Source organism: Mauremys mutica, unplaced genomic scaffold (genome assembly GCF_020497125.1).
Source record: "Mauremys mutica isolate MM-2020 ecotype Southern unplaced genomic scaffold, ASM2049712v1 001030F_np12_obj, whole genome shotgun sequence".
NCBI lineage: Eukaryota > Metazoa > Chordata > Testudines > Geoemydidae > Mauremys > Mauremys mutica.
The window spans coordinates 84832-112072 of record NW_025423099.1 but is presented as its reverse complement, the minus strand read 5'-3'; the positions used below and the strand labels follow the sequence as shown (position 1 = coordinate 112072).

Sequence of the window (27241 nt, the reverse complement as noted above, 5' to 3'; positions counted from 1 at the left end):
GGAAAGGGGAGGAGGGAGGAGGAAGGCATCCCTCTGTAGTTGGATCCCAGTATCTCTCCTAGGAAAAGGGAGGGGGGAGGAAGCAGGGGGGTATGGTTTATTTCTCCTAGGTGTAAGAACTCCATGGATTTGGGGCTCTTGGGATCCCCAAGGATTTTGGGGAAGGACTGTGTCCCAATACACGTACATTATTGGGTGGTGGCAGCTTTTACCAGATCTAAACTAGTATTTTAGTTTAGGGTGTCCATGCAGGTCCCCATATTGGAACCCAACAGCTCTAAGTGGGGGAGAAACCTATGACAGGGGTGCTGGAGGCAGTTGATGAGGGCTCAATAGAATCTATCTTAAGGTCATCCACTGAGTACCTGTGTAAGTGCAAAATGCGTGGGCGCATGTTTGTGAGGGAGGAGGGGGCTTTTGCTGTACTGTGTGAGCTGCCCTCGGCTGTGGACCCTCTACAGGTTCCAGGCTCGATAGCAGTGGAAGATGGTGAGTGGAATGTAAGAACCACTGGGAGCCAGCCCTCACAGAATGCAGAGCAGTGCTTGACATGGGATCCCAGGTGACCATCGTATTCCAGTCTTTCTACCAGCAGATGCTTGGGCATCTGCCTATACAGCCCCTGACAGGACTTGGCCTGTGTGGCCTTAGCATGGATGAATACCCCTACCAGGGCTATGTCATCGTACACCTGGAATTCCCAGAAGAGATTGCTGGGGTAAGACAGGAGGTGGACACTGCTGCTTTAATATGCCCTGACCCCAAAGGAGCCTCTGATGCGTCTGTGCTAATAGGGACCAACTCCAGCCTCTTTAGGATACTTGCCGATTACAGCAGAGAGCAAGCAGGAGACCAATATCTGAATACCTTGGTGATACACACACGCTGTGCCGCGGCCTACAGAAAAATTGAGGACACAAGGAAAGTGATACCTGATTTGCCAGTGGGAGCACTGAGGTATGCGGGCCCGGTCCCTTTGGTGGTGGCAGCAATGTCAGAAAAGGAGGTGATTGTCAGGAGTACCTGCCTAAATAAAAAAAAATTTATTGCAAGTGTTAGTTTACTTGGACGACCTGATTGTGTTTGGAAGAACCTTGGAGGAACATGAAGAAAGACTTCTTAAAATGCTCGATAGGTTGGAGGCATATGGTTTGAAGCTTTCAATTGACAAATGCCAGTTCTGCCAAACCTCAGTAAAGTATGTCGGTCACATCGTGTCCCAAGAGGGTGTGAGTACTGATCCCGATAAAATAGAAGCACTCACTACCTGGCCACGTCCCACTAACTACAGAGAACTCAAGACCTTTCTTGGATTTAGTGGCTACTACCGCAGATTTGTGAAGAACTATGCCACAATTGTAAAACCTCTGAATGATCTTACCAGGGGATACCAGTGCAACAAGTACAAATCTAAGACCCGGAATAAGAGGAGGCCTCCAAAGCCTCCTGTGCAGAGACACTATGGCCCCTTCGAACCGTTTGGCCCACGGTGGGATGAGAGATGTGAGAGGGCTTTTCGGGAAATCATTACTCGCCTAACTCATGCTCCCATCCTAGTCTTTGCTGATCCAAGCAAACCATTTATCCTGCATACTGATGCCAGTTTGGAGGGTCTGGGAGCAGTACTGTACCAGGAGGTGGAAGGCAACCACAAACCTGTAGCCTTGGCCAGCCGAGGACTGTCTGACAGTGAAACTCGATATCCCATCCACAAGCTGGAGTTCTTGGCCTTCAAATGGGCCATCACTGAGAAATTTTGAGACTACTTGTATGGTGCTCAGTTCCAGGTGTGGACAGACAACAACCCACTGACTTATGTGTTAACGAGTGCTAAGTTGGATGCTACAGGGCAGAGATGGGTGGCAGCCTTGGCTAGCTATGAGTTCAGCATTCAATACCAATCCGGGAGAAGCAATGTAGATGCAGATGCATTGTCCAGACGTCCGCAGACACCTGAGGTTGCTGTGATACCCACAGATGGAGTAAGAGCTATTTGCAGCGTGAGTCGCAGAGAGCCGGAGGCCCATGAGAGCCTTCATGGATGTGTTGCTGAAGCTTTGGGCCTGCCCCCTGAATGCGTGCCTTCTGCTTCAGTGAACTATATTGCATTGGACCAATCTCCCTTGCCCATGCTCAATGCGGCTGACTGGCAGGAAGCCCAGCTGCAAGATACTGACATCCGTGATACACTACTTGCCAAAAGGGAGGGGCAAAGCCCGGCTGCGGTTGTCCCGCCCAACCCAGAAGGTAAGCTGCTATTGAGAGAATGGACCAAACTAAAACTGATTCAGGGAGTGCTACACCGTGTGACCACAGATCCTTTACAAAAACAACGGACCCAACTAGTGCTGCCGAAAGAGTACAGAGCCCTGGCTATGAGGGCCCTGCATGATGACTTTGGACATTTAGGAATGGAGAGGACCCTGGAACTTATTCGCAGTAGGTTCTATTGGCCCCGGATGGGCGAAGATCCAGAATGATGTTGGGACAGGAATGTCTCCATGCTGATTCTGTAAGTGAGCAGTCTGTGCTTAGGGTGCTTTCCTGGCTAAATGCCAAGATTCCTGTACTATGAACAACATCAATATCTACATGGGTTTAAGGTTAATTGGGTTCCAAACATTGGCCAGAGCTGGTATGGATAAAGTAGCTGTTTTCTTTAGCTCTTGGCAAGATCACATGAGACATACAGGAACCATGCTGCAAAAGCTAACCAAGTTATACCTTGAGTTTGTAAAGAGATTCATTCATGTTATTGAACATGACTTTGATAAACCATTTCTGTTATACACTGGTACGGCCTCTAGCCCAACACTAGCTGTAGTGAGACAGACCCAAGGATGGGGGGCTCTTGGGATGCAGTCAGCGATGTTTGTGACATCCCTTCCTGCATCAATTTTGCGTTGGGGGTGTGACGTTATTGATATAAACTGGGACCATATAGAACATGGGTTGCAACCAAGGTCCTGTAGTGGCACCAAATCTTAGGTAAAGGGGGTCATATAAGGTGTCTAAGACCAGATTATGGGTTGCTGGTTATAATTATGCTGTCTGTATGTCTGTATCATTTTTAGTTGAAGTTATAAATGTTGGGTCTGTGCTGTCTGTATTTCAAGTTGGGGCAGTGCTTCTGGGGGAAGCATCCCAGACAAGCTGGTGTTAGCTCTGCATAGCCTGCTTGATGGCCCATTAAGGACCATCAGCTACACAACTGACCCATGGAGAGAAGGCAGACACACCTTGTGACTCAGCAAGGTATGCAGAGACTTGTCCATGTGACTGCAGACTCCATTTTGCGGTGATTTTCCACAGTAAGAACAAAGAGGTTCTTACACCTGGAAAAGCCTATATAAGGCTGATTCATCATCTCCATCTGGTCTTCAATCCTGCTTTTTACCTCTGGAGGGACTTTGCTACAAACTGAAGCTCTACACAAGGGACTGAGGACCCGTCCCGGCGGGGGATGTTTTCCAGAGACTTGATTTGAACCTGCAGTTTATGCCATCACTGCTGCAAGCCTGAACTAAGAATTTTGCCATTACTGTATGTAATTGATTCCATTTAACCAATTCTACCTCTCATCTCTACCTTTTTCCCTTTGTAAATAAACCTTTAGATTTTAGATTCTAAAGGATTGGCAACAGCGTGATTTGTGGGTAAGATCTGATGTGTATATTGACCTTGGTCTGGGGCTTGGTCCTTTGGGATCGAGAGAACCTTTTCCTTTTATTGGGGTGTTGGTTTTCATAACCATTTATCCCCAGGATGAGTGCACTGGTGGTGATACTGGGAGACTGGAGTGTCTAAGGAAATTGCTTGTGTGACTTGTGGTTAGCCAGTGGGGTGAGACCAAAGTCCTTTTTGTCTGGCTGGTTTGGTTTGCCCTAGAGGTGGAAAAACCCCAGCCTAGGGCTGTGACTGCCCTGTTTGAGCAATTGGTCCTGATTTGGCACTCTCAGTTGGGTCCCGCCAGAACCGCATCGTCACACCTTGACGTCTACGTCCTTCTGTTGCTGGGGCAGAACAGAGATCCCACCCTCGTCGCCACGTTGTTATATCCTTGAGGGCAGCAGTTTAGGAAGAAATCACTGGAGACACAGAGAGCTGTAAACCTTGGAGCAGCCATTTATTGCCACACACTGAACTAACCAAACCAGCCAAAACTGGCTGGGCTATCCCCTAATAGTCTAACTCAGTTGCCAGAGCAACAACAAGATTCTGTTACCACGACAACCAAATACACAACACCCCACTATCCCAGTATTTGTCTGTAACCAGCCCTGGGTGCTGGGACAAGGGAGAGGAAGGTAAGGAAAGTTTCGATGAGCCTAGGCAGCCGTGTGAGCTGATGGCTTTGTCTAACCAGTTGGGGAAGGCAAAGTTAGTGGAAAATGAGTGTCCCTATATCTTCCCTGTTCCCTGTGTGGAGGATTGTGACAGTGAAGGAAATGTGCCTGTGTCTGTCAGGGGTAATGACTTGCCTATGGAGGAAGCTACCCCAGTCTCCAAGCAGTTGTCTGTGAACAGTCCTGTGTGCTGGGACAAGGGAAAGGATATCCCAAGCTGTGTGTCTGGTGAAGGGGAAGGTTTCTCCAGCTCTTCTTTGTCTGTGGAGCAGAGAGAAGGTGCCTCTCAGCCTGTGATGGTTGAGAGCAGTGCAGTTGTCTCAGAGTTGGTTCTGGTTACAACTAACGCCCAGAAAGGGAATGGTCCTAAATTTGTGTCTGCTAGGGAGAGTGACACTGTAACTAACAAGATCCCAGAGGACAAATGACTCTGGTACTGTTGCTTAGTGTGTTGCTGGGAAAGGGTGTAGCAACTTTATCTAATCAAGTTGATACCCTAGCAAGGGCACAAAGAAACCATAAAACTGATTTGATTTTGTTGCCCACTGACAGTGTGGAAACTTGTAACCAGAAGGAAATGATTCCTGAACTTGTGTGTTTTGAGACTGACAACTTGTATGTTGCCTAGTCAAGGCACCGAGAGAATTTCTCTCCTGTGTGGAGGAGTCTCTGATGTCCAATCTGGTGTTAGCTCCAACTGAAGCATTTTCTAGGCTAAGGACATCTGAGAGGCTCTTCCCTGTATGGACTTGCTGACGCTTGATGCTGTGTGAGCACCAAATGAAGGTACCCCTTCAAGCTCTTTCTTGTGTAAATTATCCGATGGGGAATAATTTGTGAGCTCAGACTGAATCTTTTCCTGCAGTTATTGAAGCTTTTCTTGCATTCCAAGTATTTATCGGTTCTCTCTCTGATGTGAAGCAAGGTTTGATCATCAATGAAACTTTTTCCAGTCGAGGCATTTATAGATACAGTGCCATGTGGATTCTGAAATGTTTAGGAAGGTATGAGCTAGAACTGAAGCTTTTCCCACCATCCAAGCATTTATGGGGTCCCTCTCTTGTGTGGATTGTCTGATGTATATTAAGATTTGAACCCTCATGGAGGCTTTCCCACAGTGCAGGGTGGGCAGAAAAGTTTTGCTACTCTGCAACATGGTCAAAGGGCCACAGCGGCCACATTTCAGGTCGGAATCTGGGATAGGGTTGGTTGGACTGAGGTCTACATGCTGCAGTGTGGACACCAGAGCCCCAGATTTGAGCCTAGGTTAGTGTAGATGCTCAAGCCCAGGGTTCTCCGACATGTGCCAGCTGCAGAGGTGAAAGTAAGCTGGTACGGTCTGGTATGGTGTACCGGCAAGAACTGGTATGCTGTGCCAGACTAGACTGGCTTCCCTGGGCCCTCTAAATCACCGCTGGAGCCCTGCCGCCCTGGGGTAGCGGTGGCAGGGCTCCGGCGGTGATTTAAAGGGCCTGGAGCTCCGCGGAGGCCAGAGCCCCAGGCCCTTTAATTTGCCCCTGAGCCCCGGGGCTCCCAGCCACCTCTGCAGCTGGTAGCTCCGGGGTGATTTGAAGGCCCTGGGACCAGGGCCGGTGCAACCATTTCGGCAACCTAGGTAGTCGCCTAGGGCACTGGGATTTGGGGGGTGCCATTTTCTTCGACAGTGACCGCAGCGGCCAGATCTTTGGGGGGAGGGCTGCCTGCAGCAAGTAAGGGGGGGGGCAACATGCAGGGGAACTCCCCACCCCAGCTCACCCCTGCCCTGCCTCCTCCCCGAGCATGCCATAGCTGCGTCACTTCTCCTGCCTCCCAAGCTTGCGGCGCCAATCAGCTTAGGCACCGCAAGCCTGGGAGGCGGGAGAAGTGAAGCAGCGACGGCGTGCTCAGGGTGCTGGTGCTCGTGCTTGTGCGCAGAGCAGGGGTGAGCTGGGGCAGGGGGGCACCTCAGGGCAGAGGGGGGGGAGCTGCCGCGGGGGGGGGGCGGACCTCAGGGCGGAGGTGCGGGGGGTTGGGGGGCAAAGTGGAAGTTTCGCTTAGGGCCCGAAACATCCTTGCACCGGCCCTGCCAGGACTCCCAGCCACAGCCAGAGCCTCAGGGTCTCTAAATATGGAAAGGCCCTGCCTCTTCTGGCTGAGGCCACACCCCCGCTCAGGACTCCGTCAAGTACTTTACGTTACTGTCACCCCTGGCCAGCTGACTCCAGACCCAATGACCCTGGGCTTACATTGCAGTGTAGACAAACCCAGAGTGACATACAGGCATATCCTCATTAGAGTGCAGTGACACAACCAGTTCAGGAGAAAAAAAATTCCATGACTATCTTCAAAACTCACATCTGGAAAATGAAAGGGAAATAAACAAGGAAACACTTTTATATGCTTTATATACATAAAGTAAATGACAGGCTTAAAGGGAACTGGAAGGGAACTTTCATAACAAGACCATGTGGGAAAAACATCCAAAAAATTGAAGTATTGTTCTGAAAGGCATTAAAGTGGAAATATTGCAAATGCACTCTGGGGTGGAATTAATGAGCAGAGGTGAAAATGGTACAGTGCACCAATGAGAACTGGCTGCCGGTACCGGCCCGCACACGGCCGATGTTAAAGCGCTGCTGAGTTGCTTTAACGTCGCTGCCCTTTTTTTTCCTGGCAGGGCCACTGATGTGGGTAGCAAAAGGGGCAGCAGCTCTGGGGGGACCCTTCAAATCGCTGCCACGGTCCCAGGATTCCTGGCTACTGCTGCTGCAGCACCAGGGCTCCTGGTCCCCAGCCCCGCCCCTTCCACCAGAGGCCCCGCCCCTTCCAGTGACCAGAGCCCCCCCCACCTTGCCCAGGAGGGACCTGGGGTACCAGTAAGTCCCTCTGCTTACTTTCACTCCGTTAACGAGTTACAGTCACACATCAGAAAGATTTTATAGCTCTCCCTCTCGTGTTTTCTTTCCTTCTCCCTTTTCTTTTATTTCATCCAGTGCTGCACATCAGTTTAGCTAGCGCTGTTTTCCATCCATTTATTTCTCTGTCTGCCCCAAATCTCTTTCATTCCCTATCCCAGATCGTTCGAGCTCAGGTTCCCAGTTCTCTCCCCTTCCTCCCCCTCTGCCCCAAGTGTCTCCACTTGCTTTCACTCTTTTCGCATTAGTTCGCTGCCCACCTCACCTTTCCCCAGGTTTCTCGATTTACTCTTGTTTTACTTTATTTCCTGCCCCCCCCCTTGATTTCTTCTCTCCCTTCTGATGAAACCTGCCTCTCCCCTCCCCGCAGCCAGCTCACCTTCATCCAAATGACATGCCCTCCCCCGCCTCCCGCCCCCTCACCACAGCATCCCTTCCCCAGGGGCCTGGAGGTCACACCTGCCAGTCCCTGGGACCGCGTCTCGATCTCCCAGGCTCCCTGCTGGTGCAGAGTATCCCCCTTCTCCCCACACCTCCCAAATCACAAGTAATTTGGTGTCTTTGCCACCCCCACAGCTGCCTGTCCCCGAGCCCACCTAGCAGTTACAGCCCCAACCCCCACATCACCTCTGTCCCTGACCCTCCATCAGTTCTCATCCTGCAGCCCCACACATGCCCCTCAGGAACCCTATGCACCTGCAGCAGCTCCAGGAGTTATTCACACACCCCCCAGCCCTTCCCATCCCTGGGGCTGCAGGGAGGGAGGGGGAGTGTCATAGAGATTAGATATTGGGGTTGGGTAGACAGGTGTCCTCCAAGGTCATGAAGATGAGCCAGAGGCTAGGTAGATGAGAGGCCTCCAGTATCACAGACTAGGATGACTGTGATTAGAGACACCCATTTTTTCATGCCCATTGGCCTATTCCCACCATGTCTCAGTAGCACTGTCTGAGCCAGAATTCCCAGAGTCCTCCTGTGCCAGAGGACAGTGACATACGGCGGCAAAAGCCTTGGGTGGATGAGATTGGCGGAGGTAGAGAAGCCACCCCCTGTTTTCCATACTTTGGCAGGGCAGACACCTAGCAGGGCCGCCAGGGTCGTGGGCACTGCATGGCAGAAAGCCTGAGGGAAACAGGAAACTTCCAATGTCACAAAGACAAGGGTGTGTGAGACTCCAGGGCGATATCCCCCCCATGTCTCAGCAACACTGTCTGAGCCAGGATCCTGTCCAGACCCAGAACCAGGGACGGATTCGCTGCCCGGTGAAAGAGGCTGGCAGGAAAGTGAAGATCGGGGCCTCGTTATCAGCATCAAAAAATGCCACCTGCCCCCATTCACAGTCCAGAGAAACCCGGATCCTTCTGGGGACCCGGCTCAGGGGCAGGGGGGTCTCAGGGAAGGTGAGAGCCTGGAACTGACACCCCCACCACTGCACAGCCCAGATCCCCCCCTCAGGGTTATAACCGATCCAGCCCTTCCTCCTCACAGACTCTCTGGCCACCCCCACAGCCCAGCATTCCCCATCCCCCACCTCCACCCCCCAGCAATGTCTCCCCAGGGTGAATCCCTCACAGCCCAGCACACAGAGCTCAGTGTCAAATCGCTCAGGGTTGTCGGGCAGATCCTGCCGGGCGTGTCCCCATCTCACATGTCTCCGATCCTCAGACAGGGCGAGCTGGGGATGAGCCGTGTCTGGATCCAGAGTCACCGTCACTGGGGACAGAGAGAATCAGAGCGTGAGGGGCAGAGCTCAGCCCTGGGGGAGGCGGGGACCATTTCTCACACTCCCCAGCAGCCCTGGGACAGGCCTGGATCCCAAGGAGCTGCCTCGGCCCTGGGCGCCTGACACCGAGCAGAGACGTCACTGCAGTTCTCAGCCTGGGCAATGGGACCCACTTTTGTACATTCACATTTGGTGACAGAGGCTGCAGCCCCCTGCTCCTCAGCTGGCTCTAGCTCAGATGGCAGAGGCTGGAGCATAGGGGCCGACTCCGTGGGCGCTCTGAAAAATTGGGCAGCTCCCCACCCCCCTGCCCAGCTCACCTCCACCTCCGCTCCGCCTCCTCCCCTGAGCGCACCGCGTGCCCGCTTCCCCCCTAGCTCCCAGCACTTGCACCTGTTTCGCTCGGCCGGGAGGGAGGGGGCAGGAGGGGGAAGGCAGCACGCTCGGGGAAGAGGTGGGGCCGGGACGGGGATTTGGAGAAGGGGTCCAATAGGGGCAGGGAGGGGCTGAGACTTTGGGGAAGGGGTTGGAATGGGGGTGGGGTGGGGGTGGGGAAAGGGTGAAGTCAGGGTGGGGCCCGGGGGCGCGAGCACCCACCGGTACTGGGGGAAGTTGGCGCCTATGGTCTGGAGAGGAAAAGGGTCACAGAGATGAGAGCACCTGGTCTCTGATTTACAACGCCAGCCTGGGGAGCTGCTCCTCTGCCCTGAGTGCCTGGGACCCAGCAGAGATGCCCTGGCAGCTCCTCCCCCCGCTGCTGGGACCTGCTGTGAGGGCTGCAGAAACTGCCTCTCTCCCCCCTCCCCTGCTGGGGCTGCTCCTCGGAGGGTGAGAGAGGAGGAACCTGACATTGTGCAGAGGGGAGTGAGAGGAGGGAGGCACCAGATATAAACCCAGGGGGAAGCTGCACGCTGAGCCCATCCTCCTGTCCCTGGCCTGGGCGAAGAGGAGGGGACAGGGCGTAGGGGCAGAACCACTCCAGCCCAGAGAGTGGTCAGTAGGGGCTGGCCTTGGGAAGAGAGAAGGGAGGAGGTGGCAGCGTCAGAGGGACACTGTATCTCTAGCGGAGGAAGAACTGGTGGCAGGATTGTTTGTGTGACTTCTGCGCGGGATCTCCTCTGCATTTCAGGGGGAGGGAGGGTGTCACAGTCGGTGTTGGTTTGGTTTGTGTCTTTAGCTATTTGTTTATAAAACTGTTTTCATGCATTTTTTTCTCTGAAGTGAAAGTTAATCTCTCCTGAAATCTCTCACCTGGTCTGCATGAGCCTAGGGATTGCCCTCTTTTTGTCTGAATTTCGGAGCACAATCCATGAAGCAATGCGTGGGAGAGCCCAGCCCTGGCCTAAGGAAAGGTCGGATGTTGGAGAAGAGCAATGAGGGAGACCCCCCTCTGCCAGGGTAAAGGAGAGGGATGTGTCTGCCCTAAGGGGAGAGTGCTCTCTACGTATTCCTCTCAATTTAATATTGAAAGGGCCTATGAATGTCTATGAAAACCCCAGGGTCAGAGTTAAGGGGGTTTGGATGTTGGTCACTATCTGTTTCTATTCACTGGCGTGGGCATGAACTGAGCACTAAGGTTGGTGTCAGGACTGTTTGTGCGACTTCAGCTTGGGATCTCCTTAGCAGTGAATGTTTTCTTTTTAAGTCTGGTCGGTGTTGGTTTGGTTGGAAACTTTAGCTTCAAATTAATGGAAATGTTTTCATGGAAATGTTCTCCTTTTTTAAAGATAACCTGCACCTGCAATCTTACCCTGTCTGTGTGCTCCTGTCTCTGGTTCAGATAGCAGAGTGTCTGGAGATGGAAAGGATAAAAGAGAGGTGAGATTTCATGCTGTCATATTTATAACATCCCCACTCTCAACTGACATAATTATGTCTTACTAATGAGAGCGAAGCAGAGCCACACCCACCTCTTTAATAATAACTAATCTGAAACCTTCTATTTCAGGGGTCACAAACCTTTGGCACGAGGCCCATCAGGGTAATCTGCTGGTGGGCAGCAAGAGAGTTTGTTTGCACGGCCCCTGCAGCTCCCAGCTGCTGTGGGTTTCACACAAGAGGCTCCTGTGCTGGAGGGACTCACCAGGATTTACGCCTTCCCTTTTGGCCCACACCAGCTGCCGTATGGGGCCAGAGCACAATGAAGGGCTGGGTCCACATTTCAGAAGTGGCCAGAAATGTTGGGTTCTAAACTGCTCTCGAGCACATGCCCTGTGCTCGAGTTGTTAGTTGGGAGAGAGAAAGTGAGATACCCCAAGCTGTGCTATATTTTTACCTTAATGATTTTGCCAAAGCTCTCTAAATGAATCAACGTGAGATATCCTGGGGCCTGGGCCCCTGCTACATCTGCTCAATTTGACGACTTTCCATTTTGTATTAAATAGATACATAACCTAATTATTAACCAATTGGCCAGAGTCTAACTCCTCCCACAGTCTCAGAGACACACCGTGATTTCCCATCCTAGATCCCAACTCTCAGTACCTTTGAATTTCCTCAAAGTCTCCATTAAAACAATATTTTCTTGGGAGAAATCACTGAGTCTCTTCTGTAGCTCCAGAGAAATCTCCATGGGCTGCTGGAACTTCCCCGCCTCACACCTGGGGAGAGAGAATTTCATTGTTACATTTCAGTCACTAACTCGCCATCATTCCTGGCTAGCGGAAGTCCCTGCTCTGCGGGGCCTGCAGCACAAACCATGGCTGTGCCACCTTCCCCCAAAAGCCCAATTCATGTTCTTCCGCTCTGGCCTGCACACAGCAGAGGAGGAGCCAAGTCTCCAGGGCCAATTCTCTCCATGTTTCTTGTGTGCATCGTGCTATGAGATCTTTCTTTCAGGTAGTAGACTGAGACCTCAGCTGCACCCAAACCAGCTCATTCCACACAGGTCTCCAGACAGATTTCCAGTGGAAAAGACACTTGATCCCTGCTGAGCAGGGTCTGATCATTACCAGTATGTCAGGGATGAAGGGCTCGTATTGCATCTCCAGAACCCTGAGGCAGCCAGTCCCCCAGGATGACACATCTCATGGGAATACTTTAGGTCAGTCTTTCCCACTGAATGGATATTCCAGAGTCTTCTATAAAAGACTGAGACCCTCTGGGTTAAGTTGATCAGAGAAATGTGTATCCAAAAAGGTGACCCTGCCCCACACATTTTGCTGTAGAGCCCTGTGGAGATGTGTTGTTAATGTTCTCTCCAAGCCCTTTCACAGCACCGTGAAGTACAAGGGGGGTGAGAGAGACACGTACCCGCTCACGGTGCTTCTGAAGTCCTAGAGAGGAAAGAAACAGAAAAACAACCTTAGTCCCACGTGCTATGACACCATCCACTGGGCATCCCAGGGAAGGGAATTTGCAAAATATGAGGAAAAGCAGCTTGGCCTTCGGCCCAGGCCATGGATCTGCTGACTCAATGTCACCTTTATATCTACGAGTGACACTGAGATCTCCCACTGCTGCACCCCAATGCCCATGATTCAGGAGCTGTCCTGTCCCTGCGGTGGGATCTGGGATCTTTCTAACTTAGTCTCACCTGCAGGAGTTCACTCGCTGGCTTCTGACCCTTCCCCTCCAGCTCACTGATCAGCTCACTGAGGCGGGAAATCTCCTCAGAGAGTTTACTGGCATTGTCATTCTGTATCTTTACAACCTTCCTGTCCAGCTTCTCCAGCTGGGCCAGCAGGAGTTGCTCTTGTTCCTCCAGGAACTGCCACAGTTGCTGAAATTCAGACACAATCTTCTGCCTCTCATCTTGTGTCTGGTCTATTAAAAAAAAATGGCAGGCCAGGGACATAGAATCTAGGGTGAGGGTCCTTTCATGGAGTGCAAAATGTGCAGGAGACACAATTTCTTTGCAAACTCTAAGGTGTCTGACACTTGACTTTACCCTGTGGTTAACAGGGAGAGGATTTTCTAACATGTTCCCACTAGGGTGACCAGACCGCAAGTGTGAAAAATCGGGATGGGGGTGGGGGTTAATAGAAGCCTATACAAGACAAAGTCCCAAATATCAGGACTGTCCCTATAAAATCAGGACTTCTGTTCACCCTAGTTCTCACCAGCCCTAATATCTCTCAATGGGAAGTTTCTATGACTAACATGGGCGGGACACTGTGTTATCAGAGGTCTATGTTAATCCAGACCCAGAGCAGAGGAGGCAGGACTCAGCACTACATTGACAGAGATGCCAGGGGAGAAAAAAGAATTGAACAATTAAACAAGGCAAGAAATGCCTGCAGACTCAGGCAGACGGCGCTGCCTGGGATATAGGTCAGTTCACCTTGGGAGGAGTTTTGTGAAAGCCGCAAGGGCTAGAAATGAACTGGAATGGAAGTTTAGATTCTGCAGAACATGTTGTCCTGATCCAGGCAGAGGATTTCGCAGGGCCAGTGTATGTGTGTGCAGACATGAATCTAACATAGCAATCCCTGGTCATGGAGAAACACACACAAGTCCACTTTCTCCAAGGCCACAGAGGAGTCTGTTTCACAACAGACCTCCCACTGCAAGTCTCTGCAGGTTAATAGCACTGGGCACCTACCAGATATTCCCAGGTTTTTCCCTCTCCAATCACTTTAAATCCCAGCAGCTTTTCTCTCTCTTCCCGCAGAGTCTCCAAATAGGCCTGAACCTTTTCCTGAAGAAACATAAATGATTTGAGTGAGTTTATGTTGAGAGTTCAGAGTGTGTTTGTGGAGAGGGGTGTTTTTCCATCGCAACCCAAGATTCTGTAGGTGACTGTCAGCTCTACAGGGTCCATGATATCAGGAACCACAAGAAAATCAAACCTCATTAACAGAGACTAGGATTGTTTTCTATTCAGACAGTTTAGAATTATTTGTCCTCTTTCTACACTGAGTAAAACCAGCAAGAAGCTGGAGTCACATGGTGGTGTCATAACTATAAAGGAAAGGGAACAGCCCTCCTGTGTACAATACTATAAAATCCCTCCTGGCCAGAGACACCAAAATCCTTTTGCCTGGAAAGGGTTAAGAAGCTCAGGAAACCTGGCTGAGACCTGACCCAAAAGGACCAATAAGGGGACAAGATACTTTCAAATCTTGGTGGGGGGAGACTTTTGTTTGTGCTTTTTGTTTTGGGGGTGGTTCGCTCTTGGGACTAAGAGGGACCGGACATCAATCCAGGCTCTCCAAATCTTTCTGAATTAGTCTCTCATATTTTAGACTTGTAAGTAACAGCCAGGCAAGGCATGTTAGTTTATCTTTGTTTTCTCAACTTGTAAATGTTTGTTTTTGCTAAGAGGATTTACCTCTGTTTGCTGTAACTTTGAACCTAAGGCTAGAGGGGGTTCCTCTGGGCTCCTTGAATCTGATGACCCTGTAAAGTTATTTTCCATCTTGATTTTACAGAGATGATTTTTACCTTTCTTTCTTTAATTAAAAGGCTTCTTTTTAAGAACTCGATTGATTTTTCCTTGTTTTAAGATTCAAGGGGGTTGGATCTGCACTCACCAGGAATTGGTGGGGGGAAAGGAGGGGGAATGGTTACTTTCTCCTTGTTTTAAGATCCAGGGGTTTGGATCTGTGTCCACCAGGAACTGGGTGGAGAAGTCTCTCAAGGCTACTGGGAGGGAGATAGTCTGGGGGGAAGGTAGACAGAGTTTCCCAAATAACTCTTAAAGGATTTGGGTGGTGGCAGTAAAACCAGATCTAAGCTGCTAATTAAGCTTAGAGGTTCTCATGCAGGTCCCCACATCTGTACCCTAGAGTTCAGAGTGGGGAAGGAACCTTGACAGGTGGTGAATCAATAAACCTACATTTGACAGTTTCCGCTAACACCTTTGGCTGGTGCTTGGCCACATACACAATAACACAGTTCAGACTGCAACCCGGTCTAATCCCAATGGTATCCATGCTCTGGGGCCCTTCTGTCTTTGGATTCCAGGTGCTGGGGGTCCGCACAGCGTTTGGCTCAGGGACCCCCCTAGTGCTGGTCGACCTCTGAGTATTAACCCCTCAGGGAGCAATACGGGAATTCAGAACCCCCGTGGGAAACCTCAGCTCCCTGCTGGGCCTGGGATTGTCATCAAGGCCTCGGCCTTGAAATGGCCACACTTCATTACAAGCAGGATCTGTCGGGGAGGCAACATGGCCCAGTGGCTGGAGCTTTGGCCTAGGCTTAGAAGAACCGGTTTCTGTTCCCAGCCACTCATTCTTCTTTGAGTGCTTGCTCATGTCCATTCCATGTAGGGTGTGCGCGCGCTGTGTGCACGTTCGTCGGAGACTTTTTTACCTAGCAACTCAGTGGGTCGGCTGGGCGCCCCCTGGAGTGGCGCCACCATGGCTGTGGATATATACCCCAGCCGACCCACCCACTCCTCAGTTCCTTCTTACCGCCCGTGTCGGTCGTTGGAACTGTGGAGTGCAGCGTAGCTGACCTCCACCTCCCTAGCATTCTCTGATAGTTCTTATTCTTGTTGTGTAAATAGTTCTCAAATTCGTTAAATTTAGATAAGATAGTTAGCTTTTAGTGGTTTAGTTACAGTTTAGTTACAGTTTAGTGAGTTAGTCGGGCTTAGGCCCTACCCGCACCGGAGCCGGAGCTCATGCCCGGCTCCCCAGGATTCAAGCTGTGCTCGGCTTGCCATCGCCCGATGCTACAGGGGATCCACATTTCTCCTGTTTGAAGTGCCTCGGGGAGTCACACTTATCGGCTAAGTGCTCAATTTGTAAGTCGTTCAAGCCTCGTACAAAGAAAGAGTCAGTGCCCCCGACCGGCACCGCTCCCGATCACGGTCCCATCGGCGTTCCAGATCCCGGCACCGGTCGCGTTCGTCCCACCGCTCGCAGTACCGGCACCGCTCCTTGACAAGATGCCGGTCGGACTCGCGGCACCATTCCCGTTCCCGCTCGCCGTCTTATTACTCTCGACGTCGTTCGAGCTCCCGGCACTGATACCGGCACCGCTCCACCAGGAGCCGCTCTCGACGCCGATGCTCTCGGTCACGGTCGACCTCCCGGCACCGTCCCGGTCGCAGGTCCCGGAGCCGCTCTCGGTACCCGAGTCCCTCACGGCACCGCTCCCCGGTGCGGAAGAGCACCAGGTCGGTGGGGACGTCGGCCCACGGCCTATCTGCTCCACCATGGCCTTCTCGACACCCCTCGGCTTCGTCTCAGGCGGGTAGCCACTACTCCCAAACCCTCCGGCACATCTGCTTCTGGGTCTTATTTCAGGACTCCCGCTCTGAATCGCAAAGAGTCCAGCAGTGGCCCTTTTGGACAGCTTGGGCTTATCACCAGGCCAAGGTGCTCCCATACCTCTGTCGCAGACCGTCCCTTCCGACCGTCGGGCCCCTGAGGCAACCGTAAGTCGCCCTCCACCAGCTGGATGCACAGCTGGATGCACTGCTGCCTCCTACCACCACCTCACCCGAGCAGCTGGAGCAAGAGCCTCAGCAGGAGGAGCTCCTCCAGGAGGTCCTCGCCCCCGGTGTTTCATCCTCTTCCTCACCGGATGAGGCGGTGGCGGGTGCATCGTCAACGAGCCCACCCCCAGTGGACTCGCTGCGCATCAGGACCTCCTCAGGCGAGTTGCGCTTAACATTAACCTCCAGGTGGAGGAGGTCGAGGACCCGGTCTGCAGCATTCTGTCGGCAGATGCGCCCACCAGAGTAGCTCTGCCCTTTATCAAGACTATCCAGGCGAAGGCTGATACGCTGTGGCAAACGCCGGCTCCCAGCCTGTCTTTTTCCTTCCTGATCTATTTTTATAAGAACATTAAAATGGCCGTACTGGGTCAGACCAAAGCTCCATCTAGCCCAGTATCCTGTCTACCAACAGTGGCCAATGCCAGGTGCCCCAGAGGGAGTGAACCTAACAGGTAATGATCAAGTGATCTCTCTCCTGCCATCCATCTCCATCCTCTGACGAACAGAGGCTAGGGACACCATTCTTACCCATCCTGGCTAATAGCCATTAATGGACTTAGCCACCATGAATTTATCCAGTTCTCTTTTAAACGCTGTTCTAGTCCTATAGTTTCTTTTTCCTGTCCCTCTCCTTCTGCTTCTGTTCAATCAAAATCTGACTTAGCTGGCCAAGGCTGTGTGTTCTGAACACTGCTGTAAGCCTGTGAGCAGAAAGCAGCTAAATGCCGTGCCCTAAGCAGCCCGATGGGGGTACAAGCTTGCTAGGTCTTGGAGCGGCTGGCAAGGCCTTGTGCTAGGCCAGAGCCAGAAGCTGCATCTTCTATCTTTGCTGTTCTCTTCTTTCCCCGTTTGTGTGCGTTCGCCTTATCTTGGACTTTATGGGATTGGACTTTAACAAGAGACACCACAACAGTGACAGCTCCAGCCCATCTCAGCTGATCTCTCTGATTTCCCCAGGACAGCTGTTACCTTCTTCAAAACCATCCAAGAGACCGTCACAGAAGGAACTTTCCTTCTAAAAACTCTCCCAGCTAAAGAGACAGGGCACAGGGGATGCTGTTAAAGACAAGCCTTACTGACTACTTTACATTTCCATTGCTTTAACTCTGTCTCTGTTTCTCTCTGTGTTTCAGTAACACACTAGCAGGGATGTGAGAGGTGTGTTTGCCATGGCACTAAGCGGGCTGAAGTCTCTCTACCAAACCCCCAGCTTTGTTTCACCCGTTCAGTGTTGGACGGTGACAGGGGCACGTTAACACCTTTCACTCTTTCGGGGCCCTTGAGCCTGTTTAAATGACCACAGAAGTTCCCGCCCCCTGTGTGAGTGGCATGGGGGACTGAGCGTCTTTTCTCCTTTCTCCCCTCGAGGATGCCAGAAGCCCCATAGACGGGGCGTGGCTCCTCCCCCTGCACACGCCATTAGTCTGGCCACAGGCTGAGACAACACAACTGTCCCAGGGCACAACTGCAACGTGGTGAAGGTGACACCTGGGTCGGAATCTCCTTTGGTTTATTACAAATCTGGGTTTCTGTATTTCCTACAAAACTAAATCTGTTTTCTAAATCGCTTCTCTGCTCAGGCTGCGTCTACGCCCCCTTGTGTCGGTAGAACGTATGTCGCTCAGGGGTGTGAATGAGCCACCCCCAAGGGACACAGTTACACTGACCCAAGCGCCGGTGTGGGCAGGGCTATGTCGCTGGGAGAGCTTCTCCTGCCAACATGGCTACGGCTCTCGCTGGGGGTGGGGAGTCTCAGCGGCTACACTAGGGAGCTAACGGCGGGGCCACTGCACCGGTGCCAGCGTGAGCTCCCCAGAGCAGCCACCACCTCAGGGCAGGGACGATGGCCCTGACTGGGGACACAGTACGGGCCTGTCACCTCCAGGGCACTGGGTTCTCTTCTGCCCCCGGCAGGAGTGAACAAACGTCTGTATGACGTGGTGACCATTCACAGACCGGTGAGGAATGAGCTGGTGTGAGGGGAGCTGATCTCAGTCCAGTGGCAGGTGGGCAGATGGCCACAGAACAATGACCAGCAGGAACATTGGAATCTATTGGCCATCAAAGCATGGAGGCCGAGGAGTGAATTGCCCACGGGACCGAACTCATCCTGTCCCCAGAGCTGGTCTCGGTAAATCGTGGTGAAGCACATTGACGGGACACCTCGGGGAAGCTTGCACAGCCATTGCTGGGGCTGCAGCTAGTCTGTGGCTGGATACACAGAGACTCATTCTCCAGTCCCTCAATTCAGCATTTGTCACGGGCAAGAAATTCAGAGTAAAATACGACACTAAAATATGATAATGATTAATGGGGAAAAACCTGTTTCTTTCTAGGTGTGAAACAGGGAAGTTCCAGCAGCTGGAGGACACGTCTCCTGATCTGGAAATCAGTCTTGGTTATTGGTGCCAAGAAAACCGGTGCTCTGAAGGAGACTGAGGAAAATCAAAGGTACCGAGAAGGGAGCTAGGGGGGAAACGTTTCGGACTTCCGGAAGTGACGGGCTCTGACCAATTAGTGGCAATAGATGCTAACATAAAACTGAAACAAATCAGAGTGAACCAATAAATTATCATTCCTGACTCAGGGGAAAAGGCTGGGTGGGGCCATGTGCCAAGGCAACAGCAAACGGTTCATAATCTGCAGTCATTTGAATGTGATTCATTTTTCCACTAACAAGTTTCTCTGAAGTGGTGAGAAATCCAGGGTCCGGGGAAGGGAGCCGTGGCCCATTCTCCTGTCGGACAGTCCAGTTGTGGCTTAGTCCTGTTTATACATAGAGAAAAGAGTCCAATACAAACAGTTTAATCCAGCGAGAAAGTCAGTCCATTGGCGGATAGAGCCGGGAGCTGGTGGGGGGCAGAGCTGGATTCTACCTCACTGTCTGACCTTGGTCAGGTCAGGTCACCTCTCCCTGTCTCGATCGTTACAGTGTGGAGAGGAACAATGACAGACCCCACAGGCGGGTGCTGGTTTGGTGCTTAACCACACGGCGAAGGACCGAGAGCCCCAAATTCCCCCTGGTGTTTTGGGAGCCAAGTTTGCTGTTTGAATTCTGCAGTTCAGATGACGTCAGGCCTGGGCATTTCTCTGGCCTTAGGGGGTGCTTTGGTCACAGCTCTGATGGCCGAGTGGCGAAGGTGTTGGACTCAAAATTCAAGAGGGTTTCCCTGTGCAGGTTCAAATCCTGCTCACAGCAAGGCCTGTGTTTTAGCCACAGCCCGTCTAAGAGGCCAGGGGTGGCTGAGCCTCCCCCAAATGGCCGCCCATGCAGGGGGGAACACTGGGGATGTGGGGCGAGTCAATCCTCCGTGGGCCCATTGTCATCTTTCGAGTGCTGGACGCGAAGCTCCAGAGAAGTGGGGGCCCAGCCTGCACCCTTTTCCGCTATGCCTCTTAACCCGATGCCCTGCTCTGCCTCCTCCCATCCCCCCTCCGCCTCTTCCCCCAAGGCCTGCGCCCCACCCCCGCTGGGCCTTTTCCCCTGAGCCCCCTCCCTCTCTCTGCCTCTTCCTGCCCCTGCTCCGCCTCCTTCCCCAAGGACCCTCCCCACCCCCCGCTCACCTAAGGCAGGAAAAAGTGATGGGTGCCTGGCCCCCTGGCAGCCCCCCTTAGGGGAAAGGGGCATTGAGGAGCAAGCAGCAGGTGAGTGGCGTCTTGGGGGAAGAGTGAGGGGCAGGTAGGGGGTCTGGGGGGAGGGGGCGGAGGGCAGTGAACAGCAAGTGGGCGGGGCCTTTCAGGAAGGTGCTTTAGTGAAAAAGAAGCTATTGTGATACACAGATGGGCTGGGATATGCAGGGAGTCAGATTAGATGCTCTAATGGTCCCTTCTGGTCTTAAGGCTACTAATTTATGAAAAACTAATGTTTTATTGTGTAGCGGCTCCATCCACAGACTGAACAGTCATTGTCAACGAGGCTGGCCAGGGGCAGGACATCAGCTTTGAGGGGAGGGGTGGGTGTGGCAGTGACATCACAAAGGCCTTTTGCAGGAACTCGGCCTATTGGGCAAAGGTGGTGGGGAGGGGGTGACCTCACAGAGAGACCCCGACATCAGCCGGGCAGGACCGAGGTGCAGGGCCAGGCCAGTCTCTGAGACCCCCCCCCTGGCTTTGCTGCCGCAAGTCTCCTTCGCGAGGTCTCTCCTCGAGGGCTGAGAGAGAATTAGGATTCACAGCTGTGAGCATGAGGAGGAACCTCTGTGGAGTTTTCTCCTTTCCTACCACTGACTGTGCCGAAAACAAACTTCCCTTTGACAAGGTGAGAGGCTGAGAGAGGTTTGGAACCTGTTCAGTCTGATCCACCTGGCGCAGGCAGCATTCTAGGCCCAGGAAACACTGGCTTCAGGTGCCAGAAGTTGATTTCCTACCTAGGATTTGATGGTTGGAATCCCTGGGGACATTGGGGTTTGTCCTTTTTGGTTTCCCTTTTCCTCTTTCCTCCCTCCTTTCGCCTCTTCTCTTGCTTCTTTTCTCCCTTTCCCCCCCGCTTCCCTCCCTCTACCAAGGAGGGGTGTGTGGAGTGCGGGCAGGGGAGGGGGTTGCTCTCATTGCGGGAGGTCCTCACCAAGAGGTGGGGCTGGATCTGAGAGTGATCTCCTCTGATGGTGACCTGGGCCGTCCTTTGGGACATCCGGTGAGACCCCTCAGCCTCCCGCCCCTCAGAGGGGCTCAGGGCTGATTGGCCGAGCAGGGGGCTATCGACAGCGAGGAGACTCCAATGTACAACCAATCCAATGTACGGGATTAATCTGGCTACTTCTCTCCATTAATTGCCTCTTGGCAGGTCATGATTTCCCCTAATGTTCTAGGTCTTGTAAAATACTTGCTGAATAGTTACTATGAACCACTGTTGGTCTGTAGCTCACTTGAGAGCCTGCACCCGGCTCCGCTCTGCCTCTTAACCCGATGCCCTGCTCTGCCTCCTCCCATCCCCCCTCCGCCTCTTCCCCCAAGGCCTGCGCCCCACCCCCGCTGGGCCTTTTCTCCCGAGCCCCCTCCCTCTTCCTGCCCCTGCTCCGCCTCCTTCCCCAGGGACCCCCCCCCCTCGCTCACCTAAGGCAGGAAAAAGTGATGGGTGCCTGGCCCCATGGCCCCTGGCAGCCCCCCTTAGGGGAGGAGCAAGCAGCAGGTGAGTGGCGTCTTGGGGGAAGAGTGAGGGGCAGGTAGGAGGATTGGGGGGAGGGGGCGGAGGGCAGTGAACAGCAAGTGGGCGGGGCCTCGGGGGACGAGGATGAGCAGGGGCGGGGCCTCTGTGGCCGGGCCATGGTCTGGGCACCGGTGGCCCCCCAACTTCTAGGGGTCACTCATCTGAAACCCAGGATGAAAGTGACATGGGCCTGAGTCTTGTTGGGGCTGAGGCTACCTCACACCTTTACCTTCGGGGCTCTACCGGGGCATGAAGCCCCCGGACACGGCCAGAGACAGGGCGAGGGGCCTCAGCACGGGAGAGAGTCAGGCCCAGAGTTAGACGAGGGGGGCAGAGAATATTCTTCATTCTGGTTAGTTACACGGCGCCCTTGCTAGAAATCCTTCCTGTATTTGCTCCAGTTGGCTCCCTGCAGAAGTGAGAGTAAGCTCGGCCGTGCCCGTAGCCCTGGGCCCTTTAAATCACCCCTGGAGACCCCGGCCGCAGCCGCTGCCCCGGGGGCTCCAGCAGCAGGGCTCGGGCGGCGATTTAAAGGGTGCAGGGCTCTGCTGTGGTAGCAGCAGCCGGAGTCCCGGGCCCTTTGAATGGCCCCAAGCTCTGGGGCTCCCAGCAGCCTCCGCAGCTGGTAGCTCTGGCGGTGATTTAAAGGGCCCAGGGCTCCCAGCCGCTTCTACTGCAGTCGGAGCCCTGGGCCCTTTAAATCTCGATTCAGAGGGCCTGGGGCTCTAACAGCCCCGCCTCTTCCACCCGAGGCCCCGCCCTTTCCGGTCCAGGCCCCGCCCCCCGGCTCAGGACTCCCGCGTACCGGTAAGTCCTTGAAGTGACTTTCACCCCTGACTCCCTGACTCTGTAGCGCTGCCCCGTCCCCCTGTTTGTTCCTCAGAATTAGCCGGTTCTGTCACTTCCTAGCAGCAATCCCGCCATAACACGACAGCCTGAAATCGCAGCTCTCCCCTCCCCTCGCGCTGGACTTGCTGCCAGCTGAACTGGAGAAAACGTGGGGAACGGCTCTGGCAGAGGGTGTGAAAAAGACCCAGGGAAAGGGGGAGTTTCACAGGGATTTCCTCAAGTGAGGAGAAACGTGGGGTCCCAGTTAGTGCCCAGAAACCCCTTCAGGGATCAAACCAAGCAGAGGCCCAGCTCACCCCGCTCGGGGCTCCACGGGGGAGTGAGCAGGGGGCTGCTGTGACACACACAGACTGTGGCTGAGGAGGGGGCTGCCAGGCCTCCCCCCCCCAGTCTGACACTGAGGGAGGAGGGGGGTGTTATATCCTTGGGGGCAGCCGGTTTAGGAAGAAATCACTTGAGGCCAGAGAGCAGACAGCTAACTAAACTGCCATTTTATTTACAGACACAGAGCTCACCCAACCGGCTGAAACCGGCTGGGCTATCCCCTAATAATCTAACTCAGTTGCCATAGGAACAAAAACCATGACAACCAAATACACAACATATTCCTCCCCCCCCTAATAAGAACATCCCTTAAATACAACACACACTAGACTAGAGAAGGAGGGTAGACTGCCTCCATTCCCGGCTAAACCCTGGGGATTATTTTGCCCCATAACCGTGGGTTCACCCTAGCTAAAGATCCAGCCGATGAGGAGGCCTTCTGTCTCTGGGTGGATTACGGTGAACTTCTGGTGTTGTTGCACCCGAAAGTACCATGGGCTCAGGGTCCGCAGCACAAACGGGTGAGGAGGTGGTATCAGCTCGTGCTGGGCAAAGGGGCATCTCAGCCGCCGGCACTAATGGAGGAGAACAGTCAGGAACAGGTGATTCATGATTCGGTGTCTCACCAGAAGAGGTGAAGTCAGACCCGTCAACTGCAGATGTGTCCTGAGGACTGGCATGACCTGGCAACAGCTGATCTACATGTCGCCGCCAGGTAAGATTCTCTGCAGTCCGGACTGTGTAGGAAACAGGTCCTGTTTGAGTGATGACTGTGTCCGGGACCCATTTAGCTCTGGAAGTATAATTCTGAGCCAAAACTGGCTGCCCTGGGCTAAAGGTTCGGTCTTTTAGATATTTTGGTGGACTGTCAGGTTTAATGTTCAGTGTCACAGTGATTCCCTTCATACTTCCCAAATCATCTCCAAAAACAGCAGCATGTTTCCTTAGTATAGGGGTTAGACTGGTTTCTTCTTTAGTCATCCGGTGCACTTCTGCCCAGTTCAGTTGAATCTTTCCATGCCAAGACCTACCCCTTAAGGCTGGGTAGTTACCTCTCACCACAAACAGTGGCAATTTAGCCGCCTGTCCATTGAGCTCCACCTTAACATCAATACTGCCCAACAGGGGCACAGCTTCTCCCGTATACGTCTTCAGAACAGTTTTTGTTGCCTTAAGCGGAAGATGCTGTAGCTTTTCTTTATACACAGTCTCGGAGACCAGCGAGACGGCTGCACCGGTGTCCAGTTCCATGCGTATAGGTTTGCCATCCAACAACGGGGTTACCCAGTATTCATGTGAGCCCCCTGCCAAAGACAAAACATGCAGTGGCACTTCCTCTTGCGCTGAGGTGTCACCTTGATCATCCTGGGTCTGCTCTAGGGTATGCAGGGTTCTGACTCTGCACAGTTTTGTGGGTCGGTTCTTGTGACACTTTTTGCACCCTAGGGGATGCACCGATGGATTGTGCCTCCCTTGTAGCCAGTTCCATGGAGGCAGCAATATCAACAGCCTTCTGTAAGGTAAGCTGAGCCTCTGTCAGTAGGCGCTTCCCACAGTATAGCTTCACTGTAGAGGCCACACACTAACCTGTCACGCAGGGCCTCATTTAACATCTCTTTAAATTCACAGTGTTCTGCTAGCTTTTTTAAAATGGCTACAAATTGTACAACGGTTTCATCTTCCTTTTGGTCTCTTTGGTGGAACCTAGATCTTTCAGCAATTACCAGTGGTTTGGGGGAAAAAATGGGACCCCAGGATTTCCACAATGTCACTGTAAGATTTAGTCTCAGGCTTAACAGGGTGTAGTAAGCTGCGTAGCAGGGAGTAGGTTTTAGCCCCTACAACACTTAAGAATATTGGCACCTTCTTCGCTTCTGTAATGTCATTTGCAATAACAAAAAGCTCAAAACGCTCAGTATACACATGCCACTGCTCTATATTCTCATCAAAAGATTCCAGTGGCCTGGTCAGAGTAGCCATGATATTTAGTTTCACTTTCACAGTCAGTGTAAACAAGCAGTATTTTTCTTTGTTTGTTCTTTACCTTGACTTCTACTTCCTTCTGTTACTGGAGCAGCACCGGAATCCCATCCATCGTCGCCACTTGTTATATCCTTGGGGGCAGCCGGTTTAGGAAGAAATCACTTGAGGCCAGAGAGCAGACAGCTAACAAAACTACCATTTTATTTACAGACACAGAGAGCTCACTCAGCCGGCCGAAGCTGGCCGAGCTATCCCCTAATAATCTAACTCAGTTGCCATAGGAACAAAAACCATGACAACCAAATACACAACAGGGGGCAGCTGGACAGACCTGCAGTAACCACATGGATTGTGAGGTTTGCTCCACTCCTGTCGTCAGTGGTGCCGATGTTACTCCCTGAGCCTGCTGGGCTCCACCTCGAACTCTCTGCTTCTCTCTCATCCCTGCAGCGACTGTGACCAGGGGTCGGCAGCCTTTGGCTCCGGCCCATCAGGGTTAGCCGCTGGCAGGCCGGGGCGGTTTGTTTACCTGGAGTGTCCGCAGGCACAGAGCCCTGCCGCTCCCAGTGGCCGCAGTTCCCTATTCCCAGTCAATGGGAGCTGCAGGAAGCAGCAGCCAGCACATCCCTCGGCCTATGCTGCTTCCCGCAGCCCCCATTGGCCTGGAACAGTGAACGGCTCCATGCCTGCGGATGCTCCAGGTAAACACACCGTCTCGGCCCGCCAGCGGCTTACCCTGAGCGACCCCTGATTGGGACTCTGGATCCAGACACGGCTCCTCCCCAACTGGGCCTGTCCGAGGATCGGAAAAGTGTCAGATGGGGACACACCTGGCAGAATCGGTCCAACAAGCCCGAGAGATTTGTCTCTAGGCCTGTGTGCTGGGTGATCTGCCGGTCCCGCACCTTCGGCATCCACCGCCGAATTGCCGCCGAAACCGCGGGACTGGCGGAGCTCCCGCAGAAACGCCGCCGAAGGCAGCCTGACTGCCGCCCTCACGGCGACCGCCAGGCCACCCCTCCTCCCCCGCCCCGGCTTGCCGCCCCAGGCACGCGATTGCTGCTCTGATCCCTGGAGCCGCCCCTGCATGGGGACAATCCGCTGGTCTTCTGCAGTCTCTGGTGTTCACCTCACTGGGGCCTGGGAAGACTCCCATCTGTCACTCTAGCAGAACCTCTTCTACCCCCTTATCTCCTGGCCTCTATGAGCCTGGAGGGTCAATTTCTCAGGGGGTCACTCAGGCCATGGTGAAGCCAGGTGCCTGTGGGAGCAAACAGGGCTGGGTCAATGTGTTAGGAGGCCATTGACCCTCCACACAGAGCTGTGGGAAATATAAAAATAAAGACAAAACCTCGCTTCTTAACTCTGCATAAAACAGATTCCAGTTAGGTCACATTTACACTCATGAGCGTATTTCTGGAAAGCGTTATGGGTGCAACGTCGCAGCACTAATGAAATTTAGCCTTCGAAAGGTGTGGTGGGGGAGAAGGATGCTCCAGCCTCTCAGAATGTTTGTCGAAGTGGTTAGAGGCTCACCCAGAAAAAGGGTGTTTGAGTTGCAGACTAAATGCACCTTGTCATAGGTCTCACCCCCACTTGGAGCTGTTGGGTTCACAAGATGGGGACCTATGGATGGATCCTTCTAAACTTAAATCCTAGTTTAGATCTACTACGCTGCCACCAGTCAGTTTTCTAAGTGTCTGACACACTGCCTGTTCCCCCAACTTTCCCTGGGGAACACAGATTCAATCTCCCTGAATCTTTACACACAGGAAAGCAGCCCACTTCCCCCCTCCCTCTCTCCTAGCCACTCTGGAGAGATATACACCGAGTCAAATCCTTGACTCAACACAAAGAGGGACTTACCTCCCCCTCCCCTTCCCTAGTCCTGGAGAGAGATACCTTGATTCAAACTCCTTGAATCAAGCCCAGGAGGAACTCACTCTTCCCCCCTCCCCTTCCCCTGAATTTCCACAAGAGAAGGAATTAACCAAGTCCAAAGAAAAGAAAAGAATTTATTAAAGAAAAAGCAAAGTAACTGTCTCTGTAACCAAGATAGAACAATACACAAAGTTTAACCTGTAAACCTGGAGAGAATTCCCCCGCCCCCTTTCCTTCTCAGTAAAAGCAAAGTAACGGCAAACAGGAATAAAGCATTTCCTTCAGCAACACACAATTGCAAATGTAGAAATCAAATTATAAGACTAATCCGCCTTTCTAATTAATACTCACTATTAGATAGTAGAAACTACTCCAGGAGAACTTGGAGACATGACTGGCCTCTCTTAGATTCAAAGAGAGAACTCTAACAAAGAACACAGACAAGGGCTTCCCTCCACAGAGATTTGAAAATCTCTTGTCCCTGATTGGTCCTCTGGTCAGGTGTTCACAGGTACTGCATGTTAACCCTTTACAGGTAGAAAAAAACCTTAACCCTTAACTAACTGTTTATGACACACCTTTTTTTCCTGTGCTCCACCAATGGCACCTTATGATGGGATGCTCTGTTCACCACGGGCTGGTGCTGCCTCCTGACTATCCTGAGGATGAGCTGTGTGTGGCCAATGCCCCTGCTTGTGGTCACAC

At 52.7% G+C, this 27241-nt stretch overlaps 1 protein-coding gene and 1 non-coding gene across 2 annotated transcripts; one reads left to right on the top strand and one right to left on the bottom strand.

Annotated features, from left to right (window-relative positions):
- Positions 1 to 8792: 8792 nt before the first annotated feature.
- Positions 8793 to 26900, bottom strand: LOC123357749 (erythroid membrane-associated protein-like; the record flags this gene model as incomplete). Its single annotated transcript, XM_045000763.1, has 6 exons — positions 26888 to 26900; positions 13507 to 13602; positions 12216 to 12238; positions 11448 to 11563; positions 10714 to 10755; positions 8793 to 8953 (listed from the first exon to the last, which is right to left on the bottom strand). Coding segments are annotated over exons 4-6 (291 nt in total), but the record flags the coding sequence as incomplete, so codon positions are not given.
- On the top strand, positions 19471 to 19552 carry TRNAL-CAA. The gene has a single exon. It is a non-coding gene; the product is annotated as a tRNA-Leu (tRNA).
- Positions 26901 to 27241: the final 341 nt, after the last annotated feature.